This window comes from Ptiloglossa arizonensis, chromosome 7 (genome assembly GCF_051014685.1).
Source record: "Ptiloglossa arizonensis isolate GNS036 chromosome 7, iyPtiAriz1_principal, whole genome shotgun sequence".
Lineage (NCBI taxonomy): Eukaryota > Metazoa > Arthropoda > Insecta > Hymenoptera > Colletidae > Ptiloglossa > Ptiloglossa arizonensis.
The window spans coordinates 8,040,349-8,060,759 of record NC_135054.1 but is presented as its reverse complement, the minus strand read 5'-3'; the positions used below and the strand labels follow the sequence as shown (position 1 = coordinate 8,060,759).

General features: G+C 37.7%; 1 protein-coding gene across 1 annotated transcript in view; it reads left to right on the top strand.

Moving 5' to 3' along the window:
• Irsp53 (Insulin receptor substrate 53 kDa) overlaps positions 1–20,411 on the top strand; it is a 292,637-nt gene that overhangs the window by 165,777 nt on the left and 106,449 nt on the right. Inside the window, exon 4 of the mRNA XM_076316148.1 lies at positions 12,415–12,507. Coding sequence (XP_076172263.1) covers positions 12,415–12,507 — 93 coding nt within the window. The remainder of the gene's footprint in view (positions 1–12,414; positions 12,508–20,411) is intronic.

The following is a 20,411-nucleotide window of genomic DNA, read 5'->3' as shown; positions in this document are numbered from 1 at the left end:
CTACGAAGCGACGAAGGGCAGTTACGTTTCCTCCATTTCCTTCTTCTGTTCACCCTTTCCATTCCACCGTGCCACCCATTGCCTCTTCCCCTCCCCCCAACCCCCTACCTTTGTCTCTCCCTTTCATTCCCACTCTCTCCTCGTCCACGGCTTTTCGCGCTACTAAACGTTAAGTTTCCTGTTCAGGGTGGAAGGAGAAAAGGAAAAAGAGACAGAAAGGAGGGAAGGCGCGGCTGAATTTATGCTTCATTCGTACACGTTAGGTATACACGAGGAGGAAACGAGTAGAGCGTAAATTATGGTACTCTTGAACGCGAACTCGCCCGCGCCCCGACCTTCTATACTTCAACCTCGACTCGGGTGTTCTCGTTGCGCGAGGGCCTGTTGTCGGTAAGGGGGAGGGGTCTGGGGTGGGAGGCAGTGTGTGTGTGTCTTTTATTTATTGCTCCAGGTCGAGCCGCGCGAGACCAACCTTCCGTCTCTCCGACGGCGCGAGAAATTTAATTTTAAAAAATGCCGCCGTCTTTCTCTCTCCGAGCCGCGACCCGCGGGCGCGCATCTTCCTTCGTTTCGTGTTCCCTTTGCTCGTCTTTCGTTTTGTTTTCTTTTTCTTCTTCTTTCCTTTTCAGCTCACCAATGAACACTTATCACCCGACTTCTACGCGCGAAAGAGAAGCCCGCGGCTAGTATCCCGCGAGCGAGACCTCTTTCTATTTTTTTCTCCGTTTCTTTTTTTCATCTCGCCAGGTTCTACTTCAACTCCCTTGGACCCTCGTTTTGGAGCATCCTGCTAGGCTGTTGATAGACAGTCGAGTTCAACTGTGAATTGGAACGCTCGCGAAAGACGTTCGTACGAATGCTCGTTCTCGTCCTCGAGCGCGATTCGACGCGGCTCGCGCTTTGTACCGAATTAACGCCTTGCTGTGGTGGTTTTTCCATCAGAGTTTTCCGGACATTGTGTTTCGCGGTTGATTGAAGTTTCATCGTAGTAGAACGTCCACGATTCGATCGCGAAACAAGAAGGGAGGGGATATTGTTTCGAATGGGATCGCGAATCGTTCGAAAAATATTTCAGAAGTGTTTCTGTGTGAACACAGAATGTTAGTTGACGTGTTTGTGTAAAAAAATGGTGTTGGTTGATGCGTTTCGTGTAAAAAAATTTCATTACGAATGTACTCGGTACGTTGGACGAGATCTAGAAACGACATTTTACGAGATTTTTTCCAACGGGGTGGAAAAATTGTAATATTTAAAAAAAATTTTTTTCGTGTATTACATTGTATATGCGTATATACACTATTTTCCTCTAGATAGTGAAGCAGTGTGAAATAATAGAAATGATTGAAATTTATACGAGTATAAACAATACTTTTACCGATCTTCACCAATCCCCGGTTATATGAAATACCTTTGCTCGATAGAATAAAAGGAAATCATCACTATTTTTTATTTCTCAATGCAAGCTAGTAGTCTACATTGCTTGGTTATGAAAAATTGAGCGCAGTGATCGTAATTATTAATTCTTTTTACTTTCTGTTGATTATAAAATATTCTTATCTATATATCTGATCAATTTTCATATAGTTTGCCGTAATTGTATTGTACTTCTTGATATTAATTCAAAGATTATTGCATCTCGATTGAAATCTTATTTCATGCATAGTATCGCCAATAATTTATTAACAAAACGAAAACCTATTGGTAATCTAAATAGATATGTACAAGAGTACTGTCAATAGGCAGACACTACAAAGTTCAAAGAACTGGTAAATTTACCAAAAATATTTTTACGTTAGTAGTATTTTCGCAAGAATATGTTAATCCAAAAATTCGAAGATCTGACGAACGTATATTGCTTGTAATTTCCTAAATTAATTCCAGGGTCAGAAAAACTACACTCGTCAGAAACGTCCTCTAATTCGATTACAGTAAATGGTAATCACAAAGCAACCGTTTTCAAAACACCATGGATTACCCAAAGTTACTATACTTACAACTTAAAAAATTTCCGTGTTAAACCGATCGAAAGCAAAACTTGTTTTCGATCAATTTTACTCTCAAATTCGTCTTATCGATTAACCTTCGTAAGAGCGCTACATACGGTACCAAATTCTACACCCTAGATACAATGGTCTCTGAAAACAGTCAGTAAACTCATTTCCACGAAGAACGCGTTTCATTCCCTCGAAGGAAAAATTTACATAGGTAGGTTCAAATATTTTCCACGTGGCTGGCGTATTGTTCGCGTCGAATATCGTCGCGAGGTAAAATTTGATTTCGTTTCCGACCGAATAGATCGGCCGATAATAAAAACACCTTCGTTCTCGCAGTTTCCACGGTGTTCGCAATTTCTCACCTCGGATCTCGAGCAAGAAATCGCCATAGTCGTCGCCGCCGTTCTTAAACAGCTTCGATGGAAAAGCCCGTATTTCCGAGGCGGTCTACCCCAGGAAGCTGAAGCGGTGGTGTGAGCGGCTTCCTCTCGCGTCGCTCGTCGGAAGAGCGAGAGGAAAACACTAATTGACTGGCTCTGTCGCCTCCGGTTTTTGAAACGAATTAGTCGACGACGAATCCGATTCAGTTGCATCCTTTCAGAGCCAACCCGCCGTGTTTACCCCCTCATCTTTATGGTGACGGAGCTTCGTTTTTCATACCCACACCTCGTTACGGTGTTCACGGACAGACGGAGGGTAGCGATGAGAATGGGCGGAGGGTTTTTGTTAAGCCATCGAGAATTCGAGTTAATTTGCCCGGAGTTGGAGCGAACGCATTACACGCTATGGGACTATGCTTAATTAGCCTGCCATCGAGCGCACGATTTAATGCGACGTCCCTATCAGAAAGGTTCGGGTTGCGCCCCCCGCGTTCTTCGAACCCTTTCCAGACCCGCTTTTGCAATTACGTTGGGTGTTGATCCTCGTCGATACCGCCGGATAACCGATTCTTCATATTTCGCGGTGAATCTTCTTCCTTCCGTGTTTCGTATATCCTTTTATTTCGCGAATGTGGAATTTTAATTTCACCAACCCGGGGCTTTGCAATCGCTCGTTTTAATCACCAAGGTATTCGCTCTCGTCTGGCGAATTTCAGCGCGAAGCGCGGTTTCCGACCTTGCGAGAATAAACGTGCGATTGTTCGCACAGCCGAGCTCACTACCGAGGTAGCGAGAGCTCGGTTATCGGTATAATTGATTTTAAATTATGAAGCATAATTCACTGGGCTCGATCTATCGACCAGCTTTAGAGCGAATGGATTCCTGGATCTTTAAATATATTAGAGAAATTTTGGTTTAGAATCACAGTGTGTGGGACACGTTTTTATTTCATTGCGTTACGTTTTTATATTTTATTTATTTTTGAAACTCTCGAAAGAGTTAAGAGATTTCAAATTTAATTTTCAAGTACGTTTAGGACGTACGACGTGACTTCTTTGTACCGAAGGTGACTCAGAAAACGTTTCAAAAATTATAATAAAACGTTTCAACCGATTGACGATTTAAGGAATTAGGTTGGTTGATGCAAACATTAACGAACGTTGTATTAGCTTCTAAATATTTTAGAAAACAATGTGTACCTCGAGAAGGCGGTAATTAATTTAATTACGAGCAAGATTTAAATAATTTTGAATTGGTAATTTCCAGATTCCGGAAAGAGAACAGCAATAGTTGAAATTTTCCTTAGGTCTGGAACGTATTTTCCTAAGTGTATTTGCACGAGGAGTCTGCCGAGCAATTAAATTAAATTAAGTGTAATAAATGTACACCGTTTTAGCAATCACTGCATTGTCAATACGAAGGAATTAAGTCGCGTCTCGAATCGAGGAAACAATTTGCGCGATATTTCTATGTAAATGGTTTGATCGATCTTTTCGAGGGGAAAGAGCAAAGTTTAAAGTACAGCCGTCGTATTTACATTCAATGAAATGAATTTCGAACGGAGATCGAAGAATTTTATTCGCCGAAAGTTTGTCGCGGAGCTTAATTTTCAATTATCGGCTGATATCTGAAAATGGGCAGAATGAAATTATAACGACGACATAGACGAATCAATCTTTCAACGATTTGATTCTTCTCAACGCGAATTAAATGCGAAAAAAATCACATTTTCGAACGATATAATTCTTTCGAACTTTTTTCGATTTATATTTTCTTCCGATAAATAAAATTGGAAATGTAGGATTTGCTTAATTTGCTCGTAAAATAATAATATTTCATCGATCCTGGTAATAAATAATACCATATAAATGTAAGCAACGTTGATCATGCATAAATTTGTAATACAATCGATTTGATTTCATATTCCAATTATCGTTTATTGATACAGGTGATTTCTAATTAAACCGAATAATAGCGAATAATAGTTTGATTATGTAAATAGCGACAGGGAAAATAATGCTTTCCTTTGTTGTACGATTATCCAGTTTTTCTGCAAAATGCAAACAGATATTCAAATATAACTTTCATTTCGAACAAATTAAATTATATCCAAAATATTTTCTCATATCAGGTTGGTTCATAAGCTTGTGTACACTGTACAATTGTTTGCATTATAATTTCGTATAAACATCGTTTATAGTACGGTTCATATCTTTCTGTTTATTTCTTTCGTTCGGTTGATGGAGAATTATCTACAGAAATGAATATTAGTAATGGTAGAAATTGTATGTTCTTTCGTTTGTTCACTTAGTGAAGAAAATGTTTAATATCTTCAACTAGGCGGTCATACTTTGTCTTTCTTATTCCCTTGTCGCTACTCTAAACGAATACTATTTTCCTGGGGGTTTCTGGTACCCACAGAAAGCTTTAATACAGTTTCTCAATATTTTTCTTCAAACTAGTATAATTTTCTGAAGAAGAAAATAAAACGTTGCGTTTAAAATAATAAACGACCGGTAGGCTTGATAGAGATTACAAAAATAGTTAAAAATAATAAATCGTCTCGTTCTGTTTTACAGAATTTACAGCCTGGTAGATATCCTCAAAATTAATATAATACTTTCGCGAACAAACAGCCGAATGTTAATCTTCTAATTATTGCGCTCGAGTGCAGTCGATAAACTGAACTTTGCTACTATTTTCAACAATTCCGTAAGATTATTTTCGTATCTAATGTCTACGTATACGTACAAGTACAAACATCGTAAAATAAATTATAAAATTGAGCATAGAAACTTTTCCTACCACCGATCGCTTCATCAGCGACGAAGGTTAAATTTACGTATAAACGTCGAGCGTATCGAAATCGATTTTTCGAATCACGGAATAATTTCGAATCAAGGAGTCAATTTGCTGCCATTAAGTCCACGATTCGTGCAATTATCACGGAATCCGACCACCGCGGCAGCCAGACGCGTTTTCACGCGGGGAAATCGCGAGAAGGGGAAACCAGAATGCGGTGGTTGAAAAGAAGGAATCAGAGGAGGAAGTGCGAAAAGAAGAAAGATCGCGGAACCCCCAGTCTGAAGCATTCACGCGGCGAACCTCGTGTAAAGTCAAAATCCTCTACCACGTTCGTCATAAAAGATGCGTGGAGCTGTCGGTGGTTACAGGAGGGGTTGCTAATACTCTGGAAATCTGCTTCCCTCGCGTCACATGCGAAACCTCCAGGTATCGGGGACCCTCCTTGAAATTTTGCGTCGACATCCGCTTGATTACATGCGTCTCTCTTCCGCTTCATTTCCGAGGAGGGACCGGCTGTCACTGAACATTTCTTTCCCCCGCACCATTCAGGGCCACGAGCTTTCCGGATCGGGTTTTCAACGATTTTACTCAAACGATCCCTCTTCGTCGAAACCGATTTGCAACCGATGCAAATCGAACGTGAATTTCTCCGGTGAAATTCTACGCGGTTAATGGTTTCTTTGTTTCCCCAATGGTTACGCGTGTATCATCGATTAATATTTCTCCGGATGAAACGATGGTCTTGGGGAACGGATAATGGACGATTTCGGTGTTGTCCTTTGGAATAGGAATTCTCTTTTCTCGGACTGCGACAAGAAGTAATACAGATAGGGGATGTGCGAGTACTGTAATTTCCGGTTGAAATCGGTATCGAGCAGTAGCGTGTTGATGGAATCGTTGCTTCACTCGAATGTGAATTTTTAGGACGAATCGAAATGTTCGTGTATCGTTCGGTGATGTAGGTCCTGTGATATAGTGATATATTTTCAGTAGAAAAATGAAAGTCAATTCAATCGATGTAATTGATATTTTGATGGAAGCATATAATTATACATCACTCTCGATAAAGTTAGCATTTTTTGAATTTGCACAATTGTAGAAATAAAACAAATAGAAAATATTTAACAAAAAAATGAAAGCAATATTTAACAATAGAGTGTTTTCAGTCGTATTTCCCAGTGTAATTTCGATCACGCGGTTATGAAAGTCTTCCCTACCTTTTCAATCAGAAACAATAACGCGGATCGTTTCTACCTGTAACGACAATTTTTGGCAGCCAAAGACTAATTAACAATACGCGTTTTCACAATTGTTCTCGTACGCTCCGAAAATTCACGTTTCGCATTGTAACTGATTTTATTGTATCAATGGTAACTTCTATCGAAAGGATCGAATCAAAATTTTCAAATATACGTATTTTTGCCATACTGGTCTCTAGTTTATATTGGCAAATTTACAAAGATTCGAAACGTTGAATTGTATAAAAAAAAGTAAAAACAAATGAACATTTTTTAACATATTGTTTAAAGAAATTGATATTTTGCGAACATCGATTGTGAATCGTTGTAAACGACAAAGTTGATGTTCGGACGCGAAGAGCCAACCCCGTGGGATTAAATTATCTCCGAAGGGAAGAAAAAGGTCGGAAATGATCGATAATTAATTTCATATCGTGGAATTCTTGTCTCGAATCTCGACGCAGTGGGAAACTGCAATACAACCGTGGCAGGGGTCCCTAGGTGTTATACACTCGAAGGCGAGCGAGGCCTTTGCTCGTGGAACGGAGTGTAATTACCGGGAACGACCGAGAATAACAATTAACACCGCAACGGGGCGAGGGTAACCTCCCCGTCAACCAAAGCGTTTCGGACAAGGACCAGGTAACAGGACGAAGCTCGAGTTTGCAATAGACGTAATAAGCCTCAAGGTCGTTTGAATTTCCACGTGTTTTGCACGGTAGGGCGTGATTTCTGAAACAAAACTAATGAGTTTGACCTACTTTACACGGGAGGAGAGAGAGGCACAATTAACGTTTCTAAATGTTTACGTAATTTGTAAACTGAACAGGTTAGCGATATACGACGAATAACGAAATTAAAACACCCGTTAATTTGGTTAGGGGATGTAATTATTAAAGAACCGTGGGTCGACGAGAGATCGATCAATTATTCGAGAACAGAATAGGAAAATTGAAAAGTTCAAGGAAAACAATTTCGTGGTTCGTTAATGTTCTTAATCGAAGCATGTTATTTTACGTAACATCCTTAGAACAAACAGTACGAACAAGAAAAATTCGGTGGTTTTTACTTCGTAAAGTTTCGAATTAAACTTTTTTTCTATACTTTTTATAAATTCACAGATATTCGCGATAGATTGAAAATTAAAATTTCTTCGAGGGGGTGTTTTGCACCCCCTAGAACGATTTTATCGAAGGAACAAATATTTTTTAATTTTCGACTTGCAGAATCTCCGCTGTAAGTGATGTTTGAAATTAATTGAAAATCGTATCCAGACGGAAAAAACGAAATAATTTTTATTCGATGAAATCTATAAACCATTAATATTATTCGATGTTCAAAAGTATGAGAGACGAAGGTATAGAAATGTATACTTTCTTCGTTCGAAGATAAAAGGATTTTCCTTATTTAGTGTACTTTGGAAACATTTTACTGCCTTCCACAATAAAATAACGCGAACAATGGCATAAATTGGTTGAAGAGGGAAAGGCTTAAAGCTTTTGTACGCTTTAACAAGTTCGAGGTTGTGATTCGCGGTGCGTTCACAATTAATACGATTCTTCGAACAAAACAGGATGGATTAAAGTACGGAGTGTGACTTAACACCGAAGCTTTTCGGTTACTTAACGCATTGGTATTCGGGCCGGGTGCTCGTCTAATGCCCTGCTTTTGTCTCGACAGGGGTGAATGGAAAGGACAGACGATTTTCTTCAAGGAGAACGTAATGGGTAGACCGGATCAGTCTTTTCGTTCCTTTTTATTCTCCATTCTGGCGGAAAGTCCTTCGAGAAAGAGTTTCACGACTACGAATGGCCGAGACAAGATAGGGTATCGTTTGTCCCCTTGTTCGAAAATCTCGATCAACTTCTCACGAATGGCGACTCGTTTCTATTATTCGGAAAATTGTGCAACAAATATTACTACTAAATTTCAACGACGAATTTCGTGATCTCTTTCAAGATGTAAATTTTAGAGAACAAATGTAACATTATTAACGCGTTAAGATTGTTATTTACATTTAATGGCAGTTTCGATTTCCTATTAGCGAAGTGCAAGAAACATAGATTTAGAAAGGACCTAGTTGTATTTAATTTTCAACAGCACGTACAAGATTATTTGTTTCAATCCTCGACTCTAACTGCATAATTACTTTAATCTAATAACAATTATCTGAATTCTACCATTATCATCCTTATTTTTTTCAGGCTGTAAATATTTTGTTTGTAAATACCTCAACATTCGTGATCATTATAATTTACAATTATTAAAATTATATATTGGCGGTAAACTCGACAATATTCAACGATTCGATATTGTTAACGACGCGTAAGGGAATTCTGAAATATCCGTGCTTCGTAAAATTACATATTTTCACAGAAAATTCCGCTAATTCGTTTCTGCGAGGCGTTCTGTTGTTCTCGGAATAATTTTCTGCCCATTAAACTTTCTCGAATATCGAACGAGGTGAAGGGTTGAGACTACCGAGTGTATTTTTTACTACTTTTTACGGAAACGTGAATATCGTTGCAAAGTTATCGTAACTGCGTACGATTCCTTTCTCGTTTCTGTGCAAACAGAATTTGTAGCGGATTCCTTTAAATTCGCGAGAACGGTGTCTCCGTACTTTGTCCAGAGATCTCTAAAAATATTCTTCTTATATTTGCAACGTTTTCATAACTTTTCACGGACCGTGTTCGGTTTCCATTCTGGAATGTTTTAGTCTATTCACGACACGGTCGCGTGTTTGACTGACATGTACTCGGGTTCAGAAAGATTCTGCGAAACTCGAGCAAACACTTAGTCGAGTCTGCAGTTTTCGGTTGGAGAAATTTCAAACAAAGCCGGTGAAATTTCCCGATTTTCCTTTTCGGTCGAACGAAACTTCTGTTTTTCAGTTCGAGGTCTTTCGTTTGTAAGAAATGTACGATTATGAAATAAACTTTAATTTATTTAAGTAGTTATGACACGAGAAGCCTTTTCATCCTCTCGTCGAGGTCGATGACAGTCCTTTGTTTAGATTTTAGACGAAAGTGCGTTTTCAGGATCAGTTTTTGTCGAAGAAGCATCGTAACAACACGCGTTTTATATTACGTTTTATGTTTTATGTTACTTTTATGACTTTTACGTATTTATGTGATTATTGTGTTTTTTTTCTCTCTTTTATCAATTATTTTAAATAGTCGCCCTAACCAATATACATACATACACGTTAAATTTAAATTAAAAGTATCCAAATTCTCTTCTGAATCCTGTCTCTCGCAATATCCACTCATCTATCCCTGACATCTTACGCGTTAACAATAAAATCCGAAATGTCAGCTTCTCCCTCGGTCGAACATACTCGCAGTTCGTCGTAAAACAACTTCAAAACTTTTATACAAGGTGGTAAAAAAAAGGTCTAAGCTTTCTGGGGACTTATAGTAGTCACCGAAAGGAATAAAGAACGTGTAATCAACATAACTTCTACGTTCTATCTTTTCGCCGTAAAACTAACTATTGTTATTTACATTCGATATCCGAAGTGAATCTTTTCGCAACAAATTGAAGGTAAACAGAAAAGTTGGTTACGAAGTATCGACTCAAGGTTGCCAACACGAGATCGCTAATATCAACAAAGATTACTCACTTTATCGATGATACAATAATTATTTATCGTCGAGAGACAGATTCTAATTATAGCGAAGCAAGAAAGAAAAGAAATAGATGATAAAAATGTTTCCAGTCACAGTAGATAATCGATTTTTTTTCTTTTTAAATAATATAAGAGACGCAATTCACTGATTAGGATACTTCTCTGCGTACAAACGTTAAAGAAACGTTCCCATTAGCCACTTCCATGTTAGAAGAGATAGACAGACATTATCAACAACTCGAGAATATAACTCATTACACGAAACATTAAACGAATACTAAAGATTCGTATCATGTTTGCGTTTATAAAGTAATCTCTGTCGAAATTATTAATCTCGTGTTGACAACCTTGAACCGATACTTTTAAGTTCCTCTGTTTACATTCAATTTGCCCCGAAGAGACTCACTCACGATACCGATTGTTCGTAAGTAAGAAAAGTTAGTTTCACGCCGAAAGGATCGATCGTAGTACCTATATCGATTGGACATTTTTTATTCCTTTCGGTGAGTACCACAAGCTCCTCGAAACTTGGACCTTGTTTTTTAACGCATCCTGTATAAATTCGTTCCTTTCGGAGTACAACGCGTTTCCACTCTGCCACTCTTGTTCGACTTTTTCTTCCATCTTTCGTCCTTGTTCGCCCCGTGTCGCTGTACCCAGTTACGAACCGTACGACTCTGGTATTTATGAGGGATTCTCTGGCGGAGAGAACAGAGTACACACCACCAATTTCCACCGATCCACCCTCCGTTACGTCCCCACTCGCTTTTCCCGTGTTCTCCGTAGAACCGTCCCAATTTTTCTGCCCCATAGATTTTAACGAGGAGCTTTCGCGGAAAATGATTGTTCTTTATTGATAACCGGAGTACTTTTAATAGCGTTTTTATTCGCCGAACCCTTTGGCGAGATCTCGTGCGTGGTGCGCCTTTTTGTTCGGTGTTTTCGTTACAAGCACGAGCTTGTACCAGTACGTGGCAAGTAGAAAAAGTTAATGAAGTTTTCTGTAATCTGTAGTTACGCCTCTGGTTCATTAGCTATTTTTCGTTTAAAAAGGAAGCCGAAACTTTTATTTTGGCACTGCGAAACATTTGCAACGATAGGGTAATTATGTACGGGAACAATTCTTTAAGAATATATTTTATATAGGAATAATTTTTCAAGAATATATTCTATATGGGAACAATTTTCCAAAAATGTATTCTGCAGGAATAACAAAGAAGAATTTATCGTTCGACTTTCAGTTAGGGGTAATTGTTACCTAAGAAATAATTATTAAATGTAATCGGAATGGGTACAATGGCACCATCTATGGTTTGACGTAAATATTATTTGGATCATGTTGCTCGATAGAATTCTTTTTCGCGTATATTTTGTTCTATTTTCATTAATTATCGAGGAATTTAAATAGATATGTATTTCATCCGAGTTTTTGAGGTTAGGTTTCATCTTTCGAGTACGAATATCGGTCAAAAGTAAAATACACGTTTAGTATTTATCAATGTTCTATCTGCAAGCTTTCATACATATCGGAGATCGTTAATAAAGTGACGTTGCTTTTAATTTCTTACGTATTTCAAAATTTTAATCATCGAAAACTACTTCGATAATCAACGTGCAAACAGTCCCTGGAATGTTTGCCTTTTAATTTAAGATATTTAAACTGTAAGTCTCTCTTCCATTAATTCTCTTTATTTCTCCCTCTTGTCTACTTCGTTACTTTCTTAATCTCAACTGTCTTATATTAAAGGGTATGTAAATAATACCAAGAACAATTGCTTTTTCTGCAATCTTAAGCGAGCTTATACTTGATGTTCTCGTTTTTAGGTATTGCAGTGCTTTATCATTTTTGCTGTCACGGTTTCTCGCCAATATGTATGATTATAATATTAATTTCACATATATATCGTCCAGCGAGCTACACACACACACGCGCGCGCAGAGAGAGGTCATATAATTACGTTTATTTCACGACGACTCTAAACGAGAATGAAGACAGTTTATTCAAATGTGTACAATTTTAATTTCATATTTGCGGATTGTATAATTACGTTCGTTCCGAGAACTACTCTAAACGTAAGTAAGAATAGTTCGTTCAAGGCTCGTTATTTATTCGACAAGTATACTCGTGAATAGCGAAAGAGAAAGCGATTGTTAAGCGTTCCCAACAGAAATGAAAACAGTTCCTTTCTCGTGGGAATCGATAAAATTTCCAAGTGATTAAGACTCTCCGTGGTCCCCTTTAATTAAAGGGAACGCGGCGAGCCGGTTGAATTATCGTCGAAGAAAAAGGGGATGAGAGAGATAGAAAATCGCGACACACCTGCTGCTCGGCCACTACAATCGCCGTGTGTTTCATTATTTTCCAGGTGCCGCAGCCGCATCCCGCGTCTACGTGGACGCATTGTCTCGATTAGCACGCCAAGCGCAACTGGGGACATGGGGTGGTTCCAAGGATGTCGGTAAGTTTTGCAATTTTCTTATTATCGCGCCACGGAACTTCTTCCCGGCTGTTTCTCGTTGTCCCTTGGGGGAATTCTAGGGGGGTGGACACTAAAACGCGGAAACTCTCGTTAAACGGGCTATCACTCGTCGTGTCCCCGTTATCCACGGTCCACCCTGGATAATTATGGTGAATTAATTAAAATTTGTCACGCAATTATCGGCACAGAAACGAGGAAAATGGTACGATTCTTAAACGGCCTGCGTGTTTGCGTGCACGCGTGGGTGGGTGGGTGGGTGGATGGTTGCGTGGCGCACCGCGTGTCACGTGGGTTAATTAATTAGCGTTCCACGCATCATTAGACGCGCGGATAAATCGTCGCGTCGCGGTGCAAACCGTCGGCGGAAAATTTTGTTTGTCCCTGATCGACGACCAGGTTCTGTTCGACGCCCCGCCTCGCGTTTAGAACGGAGTTTTTAGTTTTGTTCGTTCCCGCTGATCGAGCCCGACTTTGTCTTCGTTCCGTTGCGTCTCTTAATTACCAGATCGGCCGCGTCGCGTGGTTAATTATTTCAATTAGGGGAGCTCAACGGCACGCTCGTGATATTCATCGTGAATTGATGGAGAACCGGGTGCAATTAAAATCGACCGGTCGCGATTGAAATATCGCTCGGCGAGTTTTTAATTGCTTTCGGTAATTTTAGTGGCTAACGACTGCGAGGCCGCCACGTCGTAGATAATTCGAAGGTAATGGGAATTTGAGACCCGAGTCGACTAATTTTTAAGGGACTCTCGGTTTCCGGTACGGGTACCAACTGTTTCGAACAATTCAGATTTCAAGCAATTGGGAAGGAGATTCGTAACATTTTTACGGTTGGGATTGAGAAGTTATTTTTGTACGAAAGACGATGAGTAGTGGATCGTGGATATGATATACTAACTCAGAACATGAATATACTTACGAAAAATGAATTGTTAATTCATTCGGTCTAATATGTTAACTTATAAAATATTAATATTGTCTATTATGTTAACTTATCAAATGTTAATAATATCTATTATATTAACCGATGAAATATTAATATTATTCATTATGTTAATTTAGAAAATATTAATATTGTCGTTTATGCTAACTTATGAAATACATTATATTCTGTATACGGTTTGCTTGTGTTTCCCATATTCACATATTTCAAATCTGTGATTTATCGATCGTATTTTGTGACGTTTTAAGAACTGATTTTGGAAAATACACTGGACGTTAATAAATATACATCGTCTGAAGCAGTAACTAAATGGTAGAAGATACGAGAAAACCATAATAGGACCGTCATTTTTCACGTAGAACAGTATTTTCCAGACTATGAGATGCATTCCCAAGAGTGGCGTCTTACAATGCAAAGGGGATACGAATGAAAACTTCTAATAGAAAGTGAAAAATGAAATTCAAAAGAAAATTGTGGATTACTTAAACATCTATTTGTAGAAATTTATTCTCCTTGTATTATTTCAAACTTTTCGGAGATTAATACCTTTGAATGAAGTAAACTAAAATTCTAAATGATACTGATCCACGGTATCCTTTATTTTATAGTATTTAAATTAGTTCAAAAACTAAACGCTCACATATGTACATGCCAGTATTCTGAAAGAGATTATACAGAATAATTCTAGTAATTGGATCAGACTATATGTAGCTCCATTCTAAACGAAGATTCATAAAAATCGTAAAGAAAAATTTTACATCGTTCGATAACCTCTATTAGTCTATAATGCAATTTTTTTCTCCAAAGTGCATCGGTGGTCTTGCAAAATGTAATTGTATTTTATTTTAAATATATAAAATATGTACAGTAGGATCATTCGAAGCTCAATACTGTAGAGGACATTTCATTCTTTTTAAACATTGTAGAAAATAATATACAGTTTCACTGAAATAAAGATATACTGTTTCATATATAATAAAAGATACAAAAGAAGCTCGTATTGTCTTAAAAAACTGCAGAGGAATTTTGTTTCTTTCGTACTACATATCGATTTGTAAATTAAAAAAAAAAAAAGAAACATAATAAATACTTTTTTACAGTTTTGTCACATCTCCTATTGTTTCACAATTACTCCAAAGAGCGGATATTTATAAACCCTTTGTACATTATACTCCTTTGCAACGATTATCATGTATAATTATCGTAACATGTTAATATCCGTGGAAACATTTGATCGAACGTTGGAATAATTCCTGCTAAATAATTTGTAGTGCTTGTATTATTGTAATCTGTTTTCAATTCCATTGTAATGTAGCCAGCCGTAATTCTATCGAAACAGATACTTAGCAATGTTTCTATTTTCGCTACACAAAACAATGGTAATCGTCTCTCATTAGCATTGAAGACCCCAACTATAAAATTTCGAAACTACAATCTACACATATAATTCGATTTCTGCAAAAATCAATTTATTCTTGGCACATGCTCGTGACATGTATTTTAATGTTACTACTTAATAAATATACTCGAATATAGTATCGAGTATTGCACACAAAAGAGTAAGGATCATAGTTAAAGTTCAATCTCGTTGTCAGTCGACGAAAGGTGAATATCTAATAGACTCTGGGGCGTTGAAATTGGTTTCGTTATAGAGAATTTGATAAATGCATTTCAAGTTTTGCACGCTTCGCACAATACGTACATAATTCGCATTTCATTCTTTCATTCCATTAAATTCCCTAGTTCTTCTTCACGTGCTGTACCTCACTATTCCAACCTATTACCTGACCATACATACTCACTTTCCAATATTCTGTCTTTTAAACACGCGATTAAATTCGTTAACTCGAGTGAACCCTCCTCATTTTAATTCACCTTTTTTTCTCGTGTCAGTTCGTGAATCTTCAACTTACCCAATTGTTCCTCCCCTTTTTCTTTACCACTACAGATCGAACCTAAACGTAAAGTACAATACTTTTTGTCCCTTAATCGTATTCACATTTGTACTTAAAATTTAAATTCAATTTACTTCATAGAAGCTACTTACATTTCATTAAAAATGACTTTCGTACAAGCTTCCGGTTAAAAAGCTACCAATTACACTACTTTTGTGCGGTAAAAATTCCACGATTATTTCAATATTTATATCGCTGTTATTACATTTCGGTCGAATCGTGTAAAATTAATTCATCTGAATTAATCAATGATACACTTCATCGTCGTCAAGGCTCGTCTTGTATTGTAGTGTCTTGATTCGTTCGACAATGACGGGATCACGTTCTCAATTGGGGGATCATCCGGTAGACTCTGTTTATACATCGGAGTGGTCGTGGATGCTTAAAAATCCCCAAAACCAACCCACGCGTCAGTATGCAATTCGACCAAATTAAATTGACCACTTGACTCCACGAAGTCTTCGTCAAACAGCTCGGCTTTATGACAGCCAAGCGGCTATCCGCTTTTAAGCAAATTCCGAATCCATAGAACGGAATGCACTCGTCTTCGCTCCATCCCCCCGAAAATAAATTACCACTCGTCCAACGAGCTAATTTTCGAGCGGTCCCTCGCGAAACGAGCGTCTCCGCGTTTTTTTTTTTTTTAAATTCTTTTTTCTTCCTTTTTCTCTCTTTTTTTAACATTCTGCTTTGGACAAAGTTTGACCTGTCGGCGCGAGGAACGGGGCGGACTAGAGAGCACTCTCGTGGCTTCCAAAGCCAATAAAGGCTCACCCGTTTAACCGTCTCCCTTTTCCTGTCTGTCTTATGGCAAGGGCCCCGGGGCGAGAGGGCAGGTACGGAAAGGGGTAGGAAAAAGTTGCTAACAGGATCATTGCAGCGTGATAAGTGTACGTATTAAGTCCAGGTCGGTAACCTCCGTGGCAGAGCTTGCTAGTTTCCAAACAAGAAAGGAACACCGTGACGAAGACCTGGGAGTCTTAAAAAGCCTGGCCGAGCGTGACGGAAGTTTTATTTGTTTCTCGAGCGGAAAGAGAAATCCCCATTCGATTCGAAACGAATTGCGCGGTGTTGTTCGCTTGGTATTTTCTTCGCGAGGATTCGCTTTGTGCCGGCGGAATGTTTAGCGCGAGACTTCTCCACCTTCCTCCCATTGCTCTCTGTTATTCTTACCTCCTCTGGACGCGAGTCGGGAGGGGATCGACGTAGTCGCGAATTCAATTTGAAGTTTTGCGTACCCCCTGTCGGATTTGGTCGAGTAATGGCCACTCGAATCATCGATATTAAATTTTTTCGCGCTGGAATACAAAGATCGAGCAACTTGGTAATTTCACTTGACCTCGGGGGCGAATTATTCGATTCTCGGATTCCAATGAAATTCTAAGTGGTGCTGGTCTGTGATATCTAGCAATTTTGAGACAATGTTCTCGGGTCTTATCGATTATGAATATTCACTCGAAGCTTCGGTGGTTACATCGGTATTGTAATGTTGAAAATAATTGAAAGATTATATAGTAGCTTTGGTATTCCTAAAGAGGTTAACGGTTTGTAATTTTTTGTTGTATATTCTTTGTTTCTAGTTTGTGTAAAAAATGCTGAGGACAAGTATATCTTTGTTGTACGTTCCTTGTGTGAAGAATATAGAGACCAAGTATATATATTTGTTGCACGTTCTTCGTTCCCAATTTGTGAGAAGAATGTAGAAGAAAGAATTTGTGTAAAGAATTCTAGAAACAAATTTTGCAACGCTAACAATTACTTTTATTAATTCAACCTTTTTGATCATTCTGCTGACTTTCGTTAGGAACTGTAGTTTAAGAAACACGATGTAGTAAATGAGCAGGAAATAAGACGAAGATTAATAAAATTTTAATAAATCTAAAATTTCAACGATCGAAGATATGAAAAATAATGAATAAAATTTAAATCAATATGTAGTAGTAAAAATAGAACATTAAATATTTTAAAGAAACTAGACTTCTTATTTATAAAAAGTTTCCTGAAAAGAAAGAAGCATCCAAGTCAGAGTTAACAACTATTTATCAAACCTCGTAATATTTCAAAATGAAGTTTCTCAAGGCTCGATAATATGCGTAACACTATTACGAATATCCATAAACGCTGTTCTATCTGTAATAGAACAACCAGTGAAATCATATCTCTTCGTAGACGATCCAACAATTTTACATAAAGAAAAACATACCAGCACCTTAAAACATATACTCCAAAATGCACCGAGGAGATTACAAAATTCAATTTGAATTTTGCAATTTTAACAAAGGCGAATCTCTGTTAAAAATCAGACTTCGTGACTCGTTTGTAGTACCTGGGGAGATTACGAGAAATCTTCTTGCGATTCAGCTACGAATGCGTAGATAGCGCGCGGTAATTAAACGGGAGAATTCCACGGACACTGCGCTATTTTGAAAGATAATATAAAACGAGTTCTCGAACATGCTTACACTGCATCATCCTCCGTTCTGGATAGTGGCCGAAGTTAACTGCAATCGGTGGTTGGGCAGAATATCCAAGTCTTGGATATAACCCCTGTTAACTGCATACGAGACGCCCTGGGGCACCTTCCAATTTAAACTCTGCTCTGTGAGCTACCTGGAAATAGGGTTACTGTATTATTATTTGTCGTATTAACCGGTTTCGGCTAAGAATAAAGCGTATACATTATTGTTCCGGATGGCTTCGTTACTATTTCGTGCCATGGAACGTGAAATTAGTTCATATCCTCGGTGATATGTCCTTCTATCTGACCGAGGTTACTTAAATTCGAATTGTTTCATCGTCCGGTTAATTATTCTTAAATTGCGTCCGTAGTGGTTAACTAACGGTAAAGTAATTTTAATTGTTCACGTTGCGATAATTAAGAAGGTAACAGTTGTAATTGTACCACTACAAATATTTTGTACATAATACTGTGGTTGGCTACAAGAAATATATATCAAAGAGTTTTTTAGAGTATACACCCACCAAATTATTAATAATTACAATTTAAGTTTACGAATTGCCGATGAATTTTCTATTGTTAATTTGAATTAACAATTAATAGTTTATCTTCGATGAGATTCTTTTAAACGTATCTTTGCTCAAACAAAAGTACTCTTTCGAAATTATTACATTTAATATCGATTTATACCATAAGTTACAAGAAACTTCGATTTATACCATAAGTTTTTATAAGTTTGTCCAAAAATCGTTAATATCGCAAATTTCAATTTAAGTATGCTTAAGGTTTTAGACGATGCGTTGTTCGAAGCAATGGAATGGTACAGTTACGGAATATTCGTATAGGAAACGGTAACGGTTTATGCCCGCAGGACTCGAAGAAAATTCGAATGGAAAATTGACTCTCATCAGGAAAGTGTTACACTTGGAAGACACTTGGAGCTTCTTACAACAATCGATGGGTAGCGGACTGGAATATCTTATTACCTCTATTCGGCCGTTTGGCAGTTTTCCAGTGTACGCCAATTTGCACTCGTTAAAGAGACGCCCCCGAAACTTTCCGCGCGGGCGATGTTGACTAAACGTCCTCCCTTTTGCAGAATTCAATTTTCATTAGGGACACGTAATTCTGTCAGAATATAGCATTTCCAATCTTATTATTTTATTTAGGACGTAAGTTCTATGATTTCAATAACTACGAAAGAAAAATTAATGGAAGCTATCAGAACCATTTTTGTTCGTACCCAAAATGGACGCATATACTTAATGAATGCAGAGTAAGATCAAGTTGACTTTTTGAAATGAAACCGATTCTTGTTGATCGTTTACGTTATGTAGAGGAAATACGAATTATCTCCTAGATTAAGAATTATGCAGAAAGCTATTAAGTAATCGTGGATTTAATAGAACGATGTGTGTTTTTCTCTCCCTTTCTGTCAATTTTATGAATTGAAAGGAGGGGTTGTAAATTCTGTGGTCTTTAGAGCAATAATAAATAGAAATGTTGAATAATCAATAGAAATGTTTATACAATGAGTAATGGAAAAATCATGGGAAAAGAAGCAGAGACAATGAATAAGAAAATTTAATTTAAAAAAGGGAAAACAATTTATTCAAACATTGATTAATTGTGTTAAAACCTGAAATAAGAAACATGTAAATAAATGTTGACGTGAAATAAGAAGTAAATAAAAGTCGTGATTCATTTTATCGAGGGAATAGGCTTGTGTACCATCAACGAAGGTATTTGAAAAATTATATTGAAGAAATGTATTTAAAAAGTATTTGATCGTAGTAAAAAATACAGCATGCGAATAAGTCTTCGAATACGTGCTATCGCGAAACGTAATAATTTAAGGTGTCTGTATCTTGAAAACAAAAGGTTCACAAACCCGTGTTTATTACCGAACTTTTCCTCAACTTGAACGCCGAGAATACAGCGGTAAACTTTATGAAAACACTTTTGAATAATGTCGATTATGGCATCGTTACTGTTGATCATTTCATTCTCCGTAAGAACGAATAAATGTCCCGAGCGATACTTACACCGGTACCCGGTTCCATTCTTCAATTATCGCACGAAAAGTTTCTCCGATTACCCCGTTGTTGCGTTTCTTTTTTTTTTTTTATTGTACAGACTGTTCTTGTTATCCATTGTTCGAATTAACCCCACGAATCCGACAGTTTCCCAGCGGCTCGCAGGTGTGCTCGTGTTGATCGAAAAATACAAACTTTCGATGTTACGGAAAGCGTATCGAGCTATAACAACAAACATTATCGTTTCTATAGGTTTTCTTCTTCAGCCAATCTCGATATATTTTCGAAGTACAGACTTTTTCGTTGGAAATTACAATAACGGGCCCGGAAACACTGCGATTGGATTTACTAATTGGTTGTGAAATTAACGTTTAATTAATTCCTTCTATTTACTAATCGTTTTCTGCGAGAGCAACGATATTGATATATGTTAAATAAACGTAGAAACGCGATGAATATTTTTATATCGAATCGCAGGAAACATTCTG